The following is a 17,140-nucleotide window of genomic DNA, read 5'->3' on the forward strand; positions in this document are numbered from 1 at the left end:
ACAGCCAGCGCACACAGACCGGGCCGTCAGGAAACCTCTACGCCCCCATGACATCCAGCCACCCCAGTCCCGTCCCTGTTCGGTGGTGGTCTAGACTCTAGACCGAGTAACAGAAATAGCTATCGTCTTCGTCATCATCCCCGATACCGCCAAAACACCGTCATGACGCGTCACACCAAAACATACATGTGTTGCGTCTAACAACATAAACTGTTATAGTAAACTTTCCTGCAAAGGTTAATAATCACAGTTCCATAGTAGACCAATCCGGACGTCCGTCATATATAGCCAGCCAGCCGAGCACGCGCCGACTCTTGGCTAGTCAGTCGTGGTCCCCCCTGTCGGTGATTTGGACGTATATATAATACGAAGGTGGACGCATAATCGCTGTTAGATGGTTGTATGACTTGTGTGTGGAAGGTGCAACACGAATACATCAGTAGTGAATATTGAAGCGGTATCAGACAAGTCTATGAGCAGTTCATCACCATGAGAGTTTATTATAGGAGTATGCCTCGCGTGTCAGTGCAGTCTACTCGTTGAGTTACACAAGAACCGGAACCCCTGTGGTTGTATGTTGTATACGCTGTTGCTTCCCTTCTATATCCAACGTGATTGAATCAACCTGACGGACCTCATGTGTATTGAGTGAAGGGATACAGTCTAACAAGAGATAGTTGCATTGCGAGAAGAATATACCAACAAAAAATGCATCCGTGTGTACATCTCACTGTGATTTGTCTGGTGGTGTGTTCGTTACTAAGGATGGCCATGTGTGGATCCGGCCAGTGCAAACTCAATTTCTCGGAGTACCAGAACCGGAGGAGGTCGGCGATCAAGGCGCAGATCCTGAGCAAGCTGGGTCTGACGGCACCGCCGGATGACAACGGTCCGGAAGAGGTCCCCGAAGACGTGCTCGCAATGTATAATGAGACGGTGCGTATCTTGGAGGACAGACGGGAGATGATGCAGGCCAAGTGCCAGGAGGCTAAATCGGAGGAGTATTTCGCGAAGGTGCCGATTGTGTACACGTTAGACAGAACACGAGGTGAGATGGGTTACAAGGGTACTCCCCTTTAATACATAGTATAATCAGGTGAAGGCCGTTTGTATTACAAGAAATGTTTGTAAACATTGTAGCCATCGATTTCACCAAACTTTTCTCAACTCACGATTAATCATGAGACTTAGGACGAGTTAATTACCGTATCCACAGACGTATTGAACCCATTGTAAGTTAGGACTAAGTTACTCGTCCTAACTGTCGATAAATCCTAACGTTTAGTGTAATCTGTTGCAGTATGTAGTTCACATCTTAAATTCCTCTACCCCTAAAGATTGCCTTTCTCAGTATGGCATCCGTTTACGTTCCTTCTTGGCAATTAACTTATTAAACTGCCCGACAGAATATGCCACAATCCGACAGTTAGGTTATCTCATTGAGATGTATTAGCTGTCAGAAGGTGACAGTTGAAGATTGGCAAACCCCTGTTTGTGTACCCCCCCCCCCCCCCCACAAGTGCTAGGGCAGCTTGTTTACTATGCCGAACCCTTTCGTTTTTTACCATGAAAATATCTTACATGATAGTCATTAATAAGTTATGCTAGGTTCTGTAAATAGCTATAACGTAGCAGGCATGTATGCTTAGTTTTTTAAAGGGCATGAGCACCAAGGCATTTTATCATTGGTAATGGGCACTCTAAATTTTAAATTTTCCACTGTAGCAGTTCAAGGGCACCAAGGCAATGACCAGTGGGCATGGAGGCAGTCACCTTCGTTGCCTCCGTGAAGTGTGTCACGTAGAAGTGGAGTACCATGACATTTCCTTCCTCCCTGGCACGCCGTGATCTCGCTGGGTGTCGCGTACCCGGTGAAGGTCGACCAAATCTTGCTACAAATAAACAAACAAAAGAGGGTGTCGCGACAACTGTGTAGTAGTAGACTGTAGTTCGATACCATTTGTCTTTTTTTTTTTTTGTGACAGATTCGTATACAGTAGCCGACATTTTGACGAGACTGTTGTTATGTTCAGGGAATTGTTACATATTATTTTTTATTTATCATTACCCAATGTTGCATTACGATGCAGTTGTAAGAAAAAATGTTTTTCGAAATGATTTTTGTTGTTGTAGGGCACTGTAATTGTTTGAGAGTGAATGAATGTAAGTTGACATCGATGTATGAGTGTCTATACGTGTCATGAATTAAAGAGGAAAAATTACAAACGTGCAGATGTAGCTATAAACTAGGCTGCATTGTGTAGGCCTAGTATGTGGGGTTCGTTCCATGGTTCCTCTATTATGTTCATGAAGTTAGTGGGGACAGTAGCGGATCGAACCCCAGTCGGAGTTTTAGCTAGAACTGCTGTACAACCACACTGTTCAATGTAGCTGCAGTTCTACTCAATGCAACAAATTTGGAGCTAGAAAATATGGTAAAGCTACTCATTTTACTAGAAATGGTACCAAATCTGTCCTCACTATGAACCACTAGCTGAGAATGGGCGGCCTTAAAACGGCAACATTCAAATATGGATCAAAATGTTTCATTTATAGTGCTACAGTTTTAGCGATATCACTCGGTATAACCAGTTATGACATGCATGATTTCCTTCCTACTTTAGTCTGTTTCGATTCTTGCTCTTGGATAAATATTAAGCAAAAATTAATCAGACCATGGAGGAAACCTGCACTGCTTGTACTAGGTAAAATGTTCCTACTTTTTGTCCAAGGACCAAATATCATGCACGTTATGGACTGTCAAGCATATAATGGTGGAAGAAGACATGGTAATATTTGGGAAATGTGTGAAGTGCCACAGGCACTGGGTGGGTTAACAACCTGATCCTCCTTAGACCTCAGCCCTGCAGCACCCATAACTTAAATTAGGCCAGCTGGGTGTTTTGTCTCGTTGAAATAGGGTGGACTAAAAAGTTCTACAAGGCCCGAAGCTAAATATAGCTGAATTTCACATTCGGAAGAGCTCTTTTATTTTCCCTGGAGTGCAGAAATAGCAACGTAACAATTCTCTCGGAGCTATTAGGTTTTCCGTAAGATCAACCACGGAGCTTTTGATCTGGTTTTGTAACTGAATGGAGTCTGTAACCTTCGCATTTAGAGAAATCCCCAAAGTAAACCTGTCACACAATGGCATCGCCAGCGGGAGACTTTCCCTTTGCCTTGCCGGGGTGTTGTGAGCTCAGGGTTTCACTGTTGCAAAGTACAACAAAAAGCTACTTAGTAACGGTCGGGTTTGCACGCCTAAACACTGCTACTGCACCGGGGAGGACCGAACGATGGGGAGAAATTAGACCACTTTGCCCCGAGCACGAACCCGGTATCTAACCCTCGAGACTTCGATCCCGGGGATAAACTGGAAATCCCGTTCTTAAAATGATGTTGTCAGGTCGAATAAGGACGACAGGAAACACCCCCTGTATTATTTTCACTGTGTAAGAGTGTGCAATGTTTGGCCATGCGTGTTTAATGAGCAGAGCACTGATTGGTTCGAAGTTGGTCTGGTGCCAGAAGTGTTTTTGGCGCCTAAATCTGGTTGTCCGTGAAATTACGTGTGAGGTTGTGTTGATTCGGGCACCTATTAACGTACAGCTGCCCGAATTCGGCCGCGATACACAGACATGTTTAATTATAGCATAGAGCATGAACCTTGCTCTATAATTACAACTCTTTGTCCCAAAACAAACACAAACCATCCGAAAGGTTGAAAATTTAATGAACTGACAGAGAGCTTTAGACATTTTATTCATTATGGGTTTCAATTTCCAGCGTTGATGATTACTTGTTATTTTATTTTTTATAAAAACAACCGACAAGAACACAATATAGATGTTATCAACTTGCAAGTTGGTTTTAGGATACAATAGGCACTGGTCCACTACCAATCAACTACAAATACCACCATTGTTGTTCGTCCCAAACTATTCTTGGGTTTGTCCCCAAATAGACGCCTGTACCCCCCCCCCCCCCTCCTAAAAGTCGTGTGGTCATTTCGGGATTCGATCAAAACCAGGAGTTGATATTTTGGGCCACTCAGAGATGACTGACCACAAGGCTATCACATTATTGGGATCATAAATTGTGGATAATGATACAACCACAGCTTAAAGCAATCATACACTTTAAGCCACACGGCCTTGTCTTATACCCATACTGGACCAGCCCAATGGGATATCCTGATTTTGTTGGGTGAGCAGTTGCTCCTTTATGTCTTTTATTTTGTGCAATGTGCGAAATATGGCTTTGATTTAAAGTAAGTAAACATGTCTGGTTTACATCGACTTGAGGAATGCAAGTGCAGTTTGTTTTCTTGAATAAAAACCCCAAAGTCAGTTTGAATCATCAACGATGCTCAAATACATGGATAAGGCACACCAAAACATAACAGTATTTTGCATTATATTTATACCCGACCACAAATTTGAAGTGCATTTCTTTCAACGTGGCACGGGAGTGCGTTTGTAAATTGCCAATTTGCCAAAGAAAAATCTGTTAGTAATGGTTGAAGCTTTGCATGGGTGAATAGTAAAGATGAATGATAAATAAAAGTAAACCTCCTGGTATAACCATAATCTCTTTTGGGGGAGCCTTGGCTCTGAAAAGAGCCGGTGTGGTATCGACGCTTCGAACAGACTCTGCTCGTCATCAGGAGAAAGAAAGCACAAAATAATCTGCAAGTTTGACTCCACACCGAAGAGACCTACAATCATTGAAAGTGCGCACCTGTTAGTTCGTTTTCAGTCAAGTTCACTCCAGCATTATCAGCATACCATTAATTATAATCAAACACCATCTAGAAATTCCACACAAAACTGCTAGAACTATTGAAAACGAAAATATGAAATAATCATTTGCTATACTCGCGTGGGTGGTATTATATCATGGCTGTTCCGAATTATCACAACGCAAAACATTTTTCCACGCCACAAAAAATAATCCCTAAATTGACACTGTAATTTTAAGCCCTTGGGTGTTGGTCAAGGTTGTTCATGTCAGTCATTAAGGATCGTTCTGACTGCCGCGTCACAGAAAGGTAGAAACAGACACAGAGACAGACGGACGGAGGGGGGGGGGGACACAAGAAGGGACGCGAAAGTTATGATCACTTTCGGTTGTGTGTGTGGGGAATCATTTCTAGATTTGATTGGTTTTTAAGTCGGGTTGGGACGTCTTAAAGCACGAATCAAGTCTTCTCACCTTGAGCTCTGGAGTTTGCGAGATCATCAAACGGGGGCCTCTGGTAATGGCATCATCTTCCCCCGCCGTCCAAGCCAGCCGCGCGGGGTGAGTGACAACATTTAAACGGGCAAGGTTACAGGTATAAACTTGCTTGGAGTGCATTGCCACTCGCTCTGCAACATTTAACAGAATCGAGAATGAAAAAAAACCCTCAACAAACCAATAGATGAATTCAAGTTAAATTCTGAAAAAGAGTGGCACCACCGAGCACTTAAGTTCAGGTCAGGCAATTTCGTTTTGTGATGTAGGCCTCACACTTTGAGGCTCGTGAATTACGCCAGATATCTCACTATTTTTAGCGCACGTCCATAATCACCTTTGACCTCCCATTCATCTCACACGGCCATTGTGGTTCTGGAGATTCACAGTTAAATGGGACGTACATACATGAAGCTAAAAGCTGTCTTTATTCTTTGCGGATAAATAAAGGGGACCAGTCTAGGTTTGTAGCAACAGTGGGAGACATGGGACTATTCGCAGACGCTGGAGGGCTTTTTGATCTTGAGATGTCCAGAGTGCCCCTCTCCTAAGGCTAAGAAAGTCACAAATGTTAAGCTGCTAAGGAGAGGATGTGTGGATGTACTAAAAAGGGACCAAACTTAAAGAGACACACTTGGAACTCCGAACAAGCTTACTCACTTTGCACTCTCAGAAACACTCGGCACGTGTTTTTCTTCGGTGACGCACTTTAATAAGTCCGCCATTCTAGCTTCTCCAGACACCTCAACTCTTCAGTTTACCGCTAGTCCAATCATTGTTGAAAGGGTTGATGTAGCTATAAACACATCGTACGCAGCACATAAACCTGCAGCGAAATTGCTCTCAGTACCATCTGGTGATACACCATTAATTCTGGTAGAAACATTTAACCGTATAAAGAAGGGCTTTAAACAAGCCACAGACAGGCCCTGACGATTATGTCAAGTATTCAACACAAATCACACACATTTGTTATGATACTTAAAGCGGCCGTCCTGTACACTTTTGGCAACGACTAGAAACGTTTTGTGCTAACTGTTTTTTTAACTTAAGGTTGTATAATGGTGAAGATGTGCGATGGTTTAACTACTCTTCTAAGTACATTGATGACTTATCCACCTGGTGTGTGGTGTATGACAGAAAATATGAAGACATACATATTTTAAATACGATAACCATAACTTGATATCGGTTTTCCAAAAACTCTTCAACAAAACTCAAGTTCACAAGACTATGATCTTGTCATCAATGATAAGTTCCGAAGGAAAACAAAATATATATGCTATGATTGATTTATAAGCATTTTACAAACGGTAAACCAGACCAGACCAGACTCGTTGCATAAAGAAGTTGACATGAAGTAACGGCTGGAATAAATTCCAATTCCTTATTGGAATGAATGCAACCACGCCCCCACTAAAACTAAGAGATTGACGATGAAACCATGACACGCAAACCTTCACTGTGTATCTACGATGTGTAAACTCTGTCTAGAGTTTGAAACGCAAAATGTTGTACCCACTTTTGTAAAATGTTTGAAGGATAAAAAAAACTTAGCATTTTGACACCTGCTGAAATGGTTTGTAGCATTCGAACACACACAAAGATTTTAAACGTGTTTTAGGTTATAAACATGGGGGAAAATGGTTACAAATCCTACGCTGTTTTGACGGTGTACGGTGCTCAAAGGAAAAAAGGAAGGCAAATTCTATTGATATCAAAATATGTTTTAAACTAGTTTAGGTTAGCGATCCTTTGTTTCTGTCATTGATTGTGAAAAGGTGTTGGGGATATAGAATAGACACGTCTTGTTGACGAATGTTTATACTCAAAGATTATTGGTGCTAATTTTCGGTACCTTATGGAGAAGAACAAAACATAAAAAGGGAAAATAAAAGGACCCCACAGGGGAATTCTAAATACTGGTGTGCCCCACAAGGAAATGAGTGTATAAAGTTTGTAAGAAACTTTTGCGTGCAGCGACAAGGAAAGAACAACATAATGCTGCACAAGGATTCATTTTTGAGAATAAATATAACCATGTACACAATCAGTGCAACAAAGTTATACCTAAAAACTACAATTACTTCTTATACATGGTAAGCCATAACACGTAGATTTGTTACCGTGTCCTACAGCTTTATTGCAAACACAGCCACAGACAGATGGGAGTAACCTTCAGGTTGACCTGAACCCACTCAGGTCAAACATTCAGATCAAAAAGAGCCCGCAGCACAAGACGTTACAACTTGAAGTGTTACAAGATCTGCTGTAGGGAAAGTGTAACTGTACTTTTTTTGCAGTCACATTTTGGGCGGTCGTTTTGCAATCTGGCCAGATTGTCAAACTTCTCTTGAAAAGCTGTTGAGAAGTTACATCTTTTCTTAAGTTTAACACCTGCTATGAAAAAGGGGTATTTCAGGAAAAGAAAACATAAACCGGTGATTTAGTTTCCGTACTTGATGTATTTATATTTAACATTTTGAATGACTTCTTATAAAATAATGTCAAGAGATATAGCGCTTCTCTTGTAAGCTGTTGAGAAGTTATACATTGTCTAAAGGCTAACCCATGTTCTGAGGGAATAAAAAGGTATTGGGAAAAGAAAATATAATACTGTAATTCAATTCATGTTCCGATGTATTTATATTTAACATTTTGAATGATTTGTGTATAAAATAATATCAAGTGAGTGAGCTGGAAAAGTTCCAAGGCCGGCTCATTATGTAAAGTAAATGTCATGAAATGTCAGTATAGCCGCATCCAGAAGATGTGCTAGGAATTTAAAGCAGTTCGAAGGTTCTTCAGACCAACGTTTCCATAGTTTCCAGGACATGAATTTATTTCAGTCACGAATGCACAGCTTGAGATCCACAATTGAATTATTGTTTATTTTATTTGTAAGAGAGGGTTAATTGTACACGCCAATCCGAGACATTAGTGTTGCGCATAATGCAGGAGCTTCTTTGCACAACACACAGCTTAAAACAATGATATGAAATGTATAAAGCAATAGTTCAAAAATAAAGATTCAAGCAAATGAGTCTTTAACAGTCCCTTGAAATACACACATTCAAATATTGAAAGCCCTGATAGGCAAAGTTACATAAAACTGAAAATAACCAATTTCGAAGAGAGATGATTTTTGTGCTTAAAAGCACAAACCGTAACTAAGCACATTCACAATCAATTTTGCATACCAGAATACGGTTACCAGCCAAAATAGCTTTTCCCATGTACCATGTGCAACTGATATCCAGTTTATTTTTCCGAATCAGAAATCTTCCAAGTAATGTTGACTGTTTAAAGACACCGGACACTATTGTTATTGTCAAAGGCCAGTCGTTTCACTCGCTGTGTCTCAACATATGCATAACATAACAAACCTGTGAAAATTTGAGCTCAATTGGTCGTCGAAATTGCGAGATAAAAAAGAAAAACCACCTTGTCACAGGAAGTTGTGTGCATTCATCAGATGCTTGATTTCGACACCTCGAATTCTAAATCTGAGGGGTCTCGTAATCAAACTCTACTTCTTTCTCGAAAACTACATCACTTCAGAGGGAGCTGTTTCTCACACTGTTTTATACTATCAACTTGTCCACATTACTCGATACCAATTAAGTTTTTAATGCTAATACTTATTTTGAGTATTTATCAATAGTGTCCACTGGCTTTAACAACAAGCACCTGTGTAATCAACTTGACATTTATGAACCTATAAAGAGTGAAAAACCTCACAGCTGATTCTTCAGAAGTTAATCTGTGTCCTGAAAGGTTTTTGATCAAAGCATGGATGTTCCTCCTCGATCAAAGCTTATCATGATCAGTTGATTAAATCATTGCATTATAACCAATTGGATAAATACATCATAAAGCTATTGGGTTTCCTTGGAACAGCTGGATTATGTACTATCTTTCTATAGGGTTTGTATACACATAATATAACCAGATACATGGACCAGGATATTAAACTAATGCGTTTTCCATTCATAACATGATCTGGTGTGATTAACAGCCTCTATAAATAAGTCATTCCACACGGCACCAAAAACAAGTGCGGCAGTCATCAAAGGGGAAGAGTGATTTATTTGTTTGTTTATTTATGTATTTATTTGTATACTTATTTATTGTAAAATAAATCAACTAAACAAACTTTTTGTTTATTTGATTTAAATAAATAATTAACTAGCTATTTTTCTTCTTTTTATGTTTTTGTTTTCTATATATTTTTATTTTATTGTACACTTTTTAAATTAGTCCAGTGAGTATTTGTTCCGCTATTAACGCTTCCATGGACAATACAGGCCAGAAACGTGCAGTCTGTTAAAGGCCTGCGCTATGCATAATGATAAATGTTCCTCAAAATATTTATAATTATCGAAAGCTGTTGAGGCTTCTAAGAAAAATATTTGTGTGCCATTCATTTTATAAGTGATTGTGATTTTTATATCAAATGTATACCTTCCCTTAAACGTGAAACGAAACACCAACTTGTACATGGGCCATTTTACAGTTACTATAAAGCCTTTTAAAGTAAGAATGTGAGTTATGAAAGTTAACACATTAGTAGAAACTATATCGTACTGAATCCAAGAAGAAAACTGTATGTTTATTTGTTTTCTTTAATTCGTGGGAATTAGAATAACGTGAATTACTTTCGGATGGAAGTGCGGTTACACGAAGGTCAGATATTATAAAGACAGGAAAACACACTGTGTCTACTGGCATCAGGTTCCCACGACTCTTAATATTTACCACACGTTTTAAATTTATAATTTAATGATTTGTATGCAATGCATTTATTTTGAAGATGTGCATGTACTTTTGTTTAATTTTATTTTTTAAATATTCGCTACCTTGGAGTGAGGACAAAACAGAAAAGGAAAACAAAAAATGTCCTCTTTATAGGGGAATTCTAAAGACTGGGGTGCTCCAGAAAAACATGTGTGTATAGTCTATATAGGGGGAAAGTACAGCGATAAAGCAATGAACAAAATATGTATCAACAGGCATGTACAAATAAAATAGAATGCAAGCCTGAAATTTCATCTTTGAGAGGGCAAAGCAAATGGTCATTTTGCAAAGGGCACCATATAAGTCTATGGGAAACTTTTGAAAGGAATCACGGCCAAGACAAGGTCAACAGAGGCCAAATGTGTGTGTGTTTTTAAATGTGTTGAAGTCACAGACCAGCCTTCACAAGATCCATATGCCTCCACACATCTCTCACTTTCTTTCAAAACATTTGAAAGCGATTGGCCTTTGTATAGTGCCTAATTGGTAATACAGAGTATACCTTGCTGTTATTTATACCCTACACTTGTTGATAAAAGTGTTGCTTTGTAAACAATAAAGCACATGAGTAATCCTTTTGCTTTCCCTTTAAATATTCAGAAGACTCATCGGACAACTACCAGCCCACTAAAGCCGGGATGTCCAAGTTCTTCCGATTCGACCTCTCCTCCTACTCCACCGAAGTCAACTCCGAGGAGGTGTTCGAGGCCGAGATGCGGCTCTACCAGCTACCCAACACCAACATGAACATGGAGCAAAGGATTGACGTGTTTCAACTCCTCCCAAAACCAAACGATGATCCAGATAGGAAACACATTTACAGTACCATACTCAGTACAACCAGAGAAGGCTGGATCAAATTTGACGTCACAGCAGCCGTCAGGGACTGGGTGATTATACCGGGTAGGTTTTAGCGGAGCCACGCACCAATATTAGCCCCCATCCCCCGGTGAAAGTAGGGACAGTGGGGGAAAGAAAAGTTCAAGCCAATTAGTGAAAGATATACCACAACAATTTTGAGATAGATTATGCACCATTTAAGGCACTATTGATAATAGTTACTTAAAATGATTGTTAGCATAAACACTTAGTAAGGAGCAACGGAGAGCTGTTGATAGTGCAAAACATTGTGAGAAACGGCTCCCTCTGAGGTCACGTAGTTTTTGAGAAAGCAGAAATTTCTCACTCAAATCTGTATTAAAATACTTCAGGCCTGAAGCCCTTTGTTGGGCATATGAAAACACACAATTAATTTGTGCAACAAGGGTGTTTTACTTCATTGTTTTCTTGCAACTTCGATTACCAACTGAGTCCAAATGCTCACAGATTTATTATTTTATGCATATGTTGGGATACACCAAGTGAGTGGTCTTTGAAATAAATTCTTTTAGAATAATGTATTTTAATGGTGTTGATCTTTGCACCGAATGGCTACCAGCCAGAAAGTCAGTCTAGTCATAGAGCTATGAAAATACTCCATGGTCAAGTATGGTATGACTATCTTCAAAGACTTTCCCAGTTTCTAGATACACTCCACATGAGGTATAATGCCAGCTTGGCATCGCTCACTAGGAATGCCCCCGGTTCGACGCGTCAAACGCCCCCTCACTGTATCGCACCGAGCTGGTAAGAAGGCAGAAGAATCCTGAAAACCAGCCGTAGTGACATTCCTCACAATCACACGATTTTAGATCACACTTAAAATTCCTCGCGTGGATTCCAAGGGAGGGCGGTAAATTAAATATTATTGAAGGATAATTCTAGAAACAACTTTATAATGACTTGGTGGTGGCAGTTAGCTGAGTTGAGGAAGAGCGGAAGACTAGGTTTAGTTAACCATGGAACATGAGTTAAAGGAACACGTTGCCTTGGATCGGTCGAGTTGGTCTTTGAAAAGCGTTTGTAACTGTTTTTTAATAAAATGCATATGGGTAGAAAGATTTTGTAAAAGTAGAATACAATGATCCACACAAACATGCCTCGAAAATGCACGGTTTTCTTTTTACCTCGTCGACTAACACGGTCGGCCATTTATGGGAGTCAAATTGTTGACTCCCATAAGTGGCCGTCCGTGTTAGCTCGCGCAGTAAAAGGAAAACCACGCAATTTCGAGGCAAACTTGTGTGGATCATTGTATTCTACTTTGAAAACATCTTTCCAACCGTATGCGTTTTATAAAAAGCGGTTACAAACGCTTTTTATAGACCAACTCGTCCGATCCAGGGCAACGTGTTCCTTTAACTCGACTCTGCATTTACAACCGATCATTGGCCCATAGAGATCGGCAGTTTCAAATGCTGTTTTCATAACACCATGACTGCTTTAGCAAAACTTATATGTCCATAACATCATGCCTGCTCAGCAGGTCCTTGGCTGCTAACCAGAAAGCTGTTTGCATTACATCATTAACTGCATTATGACTGCTTAGCAGAAAGCTGTTTCCATTACATCATGACTGCTTAGCAGAAAGTTGTTTCCATTACACACTTGACTACTTTTTAGCAGAAAGCTGTTTGCATTACATATTTGGTGGCTTAGCATGCAGACAGCTGCATTGCATTACATCACGACTGCTTAGCAGAAAGCTGTTTAAAATCAATGACTGTTTTGTTTTCCACTCTCAAACAAAAATGTAAACAACCTCGGAGTCCTTCAAGGTTCCAAAACAGAAAGCTTCAAGATTTCCACTAAGATCAACAATACTCCCAATATTCCGTCCTCTACTTCCTGTTTGCAATCCCTCAAGATAAAAGACATGACTCATTCCAGGCTTTCATGCCTCCATTCACAAAGCAAAATATGGTTGTCTAAGTTCTCCATCGACGAAATCCTCCCCAAGCCGCGAGGCTCAAGAGGATGACGATAAAGGATAATAGATGAGCTGACAACTGTTTGTGTATAGAGTACCAAGTCGACCTTGATGTGAGAGTTCCGAGTCATTCCGAATGATGTAGTCATTCTTGTATAATAAATCCCTGACTATCTGACCCTTTTCTTTGACTCAGGATTTTGTCACTGTAATGCAAGCTGACTTCCGGTCACAACAATTACAAAACACATTCCAGAAGACGATCAGAGCATACTGAACGAAACGTCGAGTTGAAACCAGCGATTCTTTTCAGAACCACCCCAACTCGTACTACAAAATGAAATAAATAAATTTATACCATGACTTGGAAGTCATCGATAATTAAACTGGCACTGTGCCAGAATAGCTATATATATTTTTTAAGGAATATAAAATTTGCCTCGTGACACTTATGTCGTTTTTAATTATGATGGAATACAACCATTTCGTTTCTTCCCTTTCGACACAGGTTCAAACCAAGGAATTGAGGTCACAACAGCGTGTGACACAAGAATCCATGTCCTTTTTGCGGGTAAGTTTCCATCTACTTTAAATCCACTTAAAGGCACTGATGTACACTATTGATTTACTCAAAATAATTGTTTAGCATAACTACTGACTTGGTAACGAGCAATGTAGAGCTATTGCTAGTATAAAGCATTGTGGGGAATGGCTCACTCTGAAGCGTAGGTTTTGAGAGAGAGGTAAATTCTCAATCAAATGCATCTTGAAGCACACAAAGTAACGCAACAAGGGTGTTTTTCCTTTCGTTACTCTCTTGCAACTTCGATGGCCAATTGAGACAAAATTTTCACAGGTTTGTTGTGTATGCATGTTGGGATACACCAAGTGAGAATACTGGTTTTCGACAATTAAACCAAACGTGTCCATAGTGCCTTTAAAGAAGGGATCTAGTTAACGTTGGGCGGTCGGGTGTTCAAGGGTCAAATAATTTGTCAAGTCACTCGGAATTATAATTGTATCAATCCACGCCCTAAGTTCACAGAGGTGGCGGCAAGAGAAGGGCGGGCTTATCAAGGAAGGGTTCACGATGATAATGACCGTTGGGGAGTTGGCCATTATTAAAGCAAGATATCCCACAAGGGTGGGGCTCTGACATGGCTCTTTGATAACAACCCATATAGCCCTTGTTGTGAAGGTCATTGACCTCATGTATCTACGTCAACCCCACCATTTTGTTTTTGGTGTCAACTCGCAGTTCTAGTTACTTAACGATTTTGGTTTATCGTCCTTTGACCAGATCCAAGGGGAACTATGCCAAGTGTTGACATGCCGCCGAGAGGTGACCAGATAATGCCAGAGAAGAGCCCAAAGGAACAGCACCCACGCCTGGTCGTCTTGGCCCCCGCCAACGACACCCTCGGCCCCAATGGAGGAGGCCACAACCGGAGACGCCGAAGCACCTCCACTTACGGACAAAACACATGCGCCGATCAGACGCAGCCTAGCTGCTGCCTACGACAGTTCTATGTCAACTTTAAACACGACCTAAACTGGTCTTGGATACGACAGCCCAAGGGTTATTACCCGAACTACTGTGCCGGGTCGTGCTCGTACGTGAACGGCAGTGTGTGGAACTCACAGACTCACCACGCTCAAGTTTTAGACACATATAGGAAGTTAAACCCGGATGCGTCCCCGTCGCCCTGCTGCTCCCCAAGAAGTTTTAAACCCCTTCATATTTTGTTTTACGATAACGGTAGGCCACTGTTTAGAGAACTTCCCAATGCTATTGTTACATCATGTCAGTGTAGCTAGTACAGAAAAATACGAGGTGAACTGTTAGAGGATGAAACTGTTGAACTGGCCGGACAGTAATGCCAGCGTTGAAGGACAACATGAGAACTCAAACTGTCTTGGGCCGGTGTCCGTCAGTTAGAATGAGTGGGTTTGTCAGAGGGGTGACAACCTCAGGGGTGGACAGGAGGACGAAATGAGGAAGGAAACAAGCCGAGTCCAGAACTCCGGGAATGAAGCATCGTTTTTGAAAAATGATGGTACTTTTTTTTTTTTTTTTTACGTGTTTAGTTTTTGCAGACAATGGACGTTTGTCAAGTTTTTAAGCGACACTCAAAGATTTATATCTGCGTGACTGGGAACGGCCGTAGTTTTTCAAGATCTGAAAATCAAAAGCCTTGGCTGCGTTTGCGTTTTTTTTTTTTTTTTTTTTTTGTGTGTGTGTTTTTCAAGTACAATTTTTGTTGGTTTTATAATCGATATTTGGATTATAAACTCACCACGAAGCGGAATTTACAGGGTTAAGAAAAAGAATTTTAAATAGAAGGGAAGTATTGATATGTAGAAGCGATCCAATCGCAGAGTAAAACGGACACGGTAAAACATTAGTTTCTAAACGATGTAAAATTGGATTTGGTAAATCATTTGTTTCTAAACAATGTAAAATTGAATTTGTTGTAAACAGTGAAATAAACCTGATGGAATGCCTCATTGTTCCACGTCTCACCAAATCAAGAGTGAGTGTGTGAAGTTTAAAACAGGTAAAGCTACGAGAGATACCGTGTCATGATGTATAGAAGACGTCACACCGGTGACGTCATTGGAAATGCTAATTATTATTATTCTAAACAAGGCACAAAGTGCCGTGATTTTTTTGTTGAATGAACTCTTTAAAAGGCTTGTTGTGTAAAACGGGGGAATCGCTACTTACTACTCTTTTTTTATCAATTCAATTTTAGAAAGTACTCCCGCTGTTTTAACAGTTTTTAACTTATTTTGGGATTGACCAAAAACAGTAGCCTTGATTTTAATAAGTATGGTCGTGGGTTTAATCTTGTGACGGGGCGTTAATACCAAAGACAGCAGAAGCACAACGTTCGCCAAGAAAATAAACAAAGGCAAGCATTTACATAATAATGACTAATTGGTTGGACATGGGTCACGTGACACAGTGGTGTCGTTGTTTCGACGCATTGCAGAATGCATTTTAATGTTGACAAGGTTCATTATTTCAAAAATGATGATAAACATAAACATTTAAAAAACTTAATATAAAGATTACAATTTCTTAAAAACTTTATATAAATTATTGTGATTTTTTAAAGACTACAAATAAGCGGTTAGTAAGAAATAACTTTTTAAAGAAAATCTTAATTTTGTAATATTATCACTAATTCTGAACAAAGACCTAGGTTGAAAAGTCACTCAAATATTATGACCATTGCATTTTTTTAAAATATTATATAATTTATATTATTAAATATTTTTTGTGAAGAAAAAACCCAGACTTGTCTGAAACTGTTGTCAATGTTTGCATTCTAATTTAGGGGAAAACAAAATGAGGATTTCTACCATTTTTATGAGCACAGCTGAAAATAAAAACCAAAAAATAAAAAAATACTATGCTGAATGTGACTTGAAAACCCAAAGCACAAATTAAACTGTATGGGGCGTTGAGCACCGTCCAACATGAACTGTTCTTTTCAACCACCCATGAAATGAAACTTGCAAATTTGTAAATAAAGTTGATATTATTGATACTTTGCCCGCTTTTACTCTAATTAAAACAAATGCTCTTCAGAACAATAAAAATGTGTGATGTTTTTAAACTATTTTTTAAACAAGCGGGGAGGGAGACCTGGTATTCATGTTATTTATTTATAAATATGTATCACATGTATTATAATAATAATATAAGCAAAACTATTTTTGTATGTGCATTGAGACTGGATTTGTAGTAAGCAATATACTAAAAACTGTTGCTTGAAAAAGGAAGGGGTGTGTTCCGGAGAAGGGTGGTCGCGTCAAGTCCAAATAACATGATAGGCGTCTACATGTAGTTAAACCATTAATGTACTTTTAGAGGTCAGGCGCCAGACCTGTACTCATTGAGGAGGCCGACGGCTATTTTATGTGGACGCATTAATGGCTTGGTCGGCGGCTATTTCATGAAGACAGTTTTGTTGTGGATAATTTCAGTAAATTGTTTGTGATTTGACCTTATTTACGATGTTGTGTGTTCTGGACACAAGGCACAATAAATTATTATACTGTTACCATGAAACTTATTCCAGTTTTTCCTTGGTCTTATTTGAGTGAGATATTAGATATGGTGAAATCAGTCAATCAATCAATCAATCGTGGCGATAGCAAGGCGATCAATCAAGGAAATCAATACAAAGACCAATCAATCTGAATGTCAATCATGAAATTGATAACAATCAATCGATATATCAACCATTCAATTGATACAAACCAATCAATCATGCAACTGATAAAAAT

At 39.6% G+C, this 17,140-nt stretch overlaps 1 protein-coding gene across 1 annotated transcript; it reads left to right on the forward strand.

Annotated features, from left to right (window-relative positions):
• Positions 1–312: 312 nt before the first annotated feature.
• LOC117296561 (transforming growth factor beta-3 proprotein-like) lies at positions 313–16,926 on the forward strand. Its single transcript, XM_033779553.1, has 4 exons — positions 313–1,048; positions 10,633–10,935; positions 13,350–13,412; positions 14,142–16,926. Exons 1-4 carry the CDS (start codon positions 709–711, stop codon positions 14,657–14,659), a joined length of 1,224 nt encoding a protein of 407 aa, XP_033635444.1. The 5' UTR covers positions 313–708; the 3' UTR covers positions 14,660–16,926.
• Positions 16,927–17,140: the final 214 nt, after the last annotated feature.

The sequence above is a fragment of the Asterias rubens genome, chromosome 1, assembly GCF_902459465.1.
Source record: "Asterias rubens chromosome 1, eAstRub1.3, whole genome shotgun sequence".
Lineage (NCBI taxonomy): Eukaryota > Metazoa > Echinodermata > Asteroidea > Forcipulatida > Asteriidae > Asterias > Asterias rubens.

What these genes read in the sequence shown, in the direction of transcription:
- LOC117296561 (XM_033779553.1), top strand. Translation starts at nt 709, where the DNA reads ATGCATCCGTGTGTACATCTCACTGTGATTTGTCTGGTGGTGTGTTCG. An exon ending in CACGTTAGACAGAACACGAG is followed by an intron (nt 1,049 to 10,632) that starts GTGAGATGGGTT and finishes TTAAATATTCAG; the next exon opens with AAGACTCATCGGACAACTAC. An exon ending in GGACTGGGTGATTATACCGG is followed by an intron (nt 10,936 to 13,349) that starts GTAGGTTTTAGC and finishes CTTTCGACACAG; the next exon opens with GTTCAAACCAAGGAATTGAG.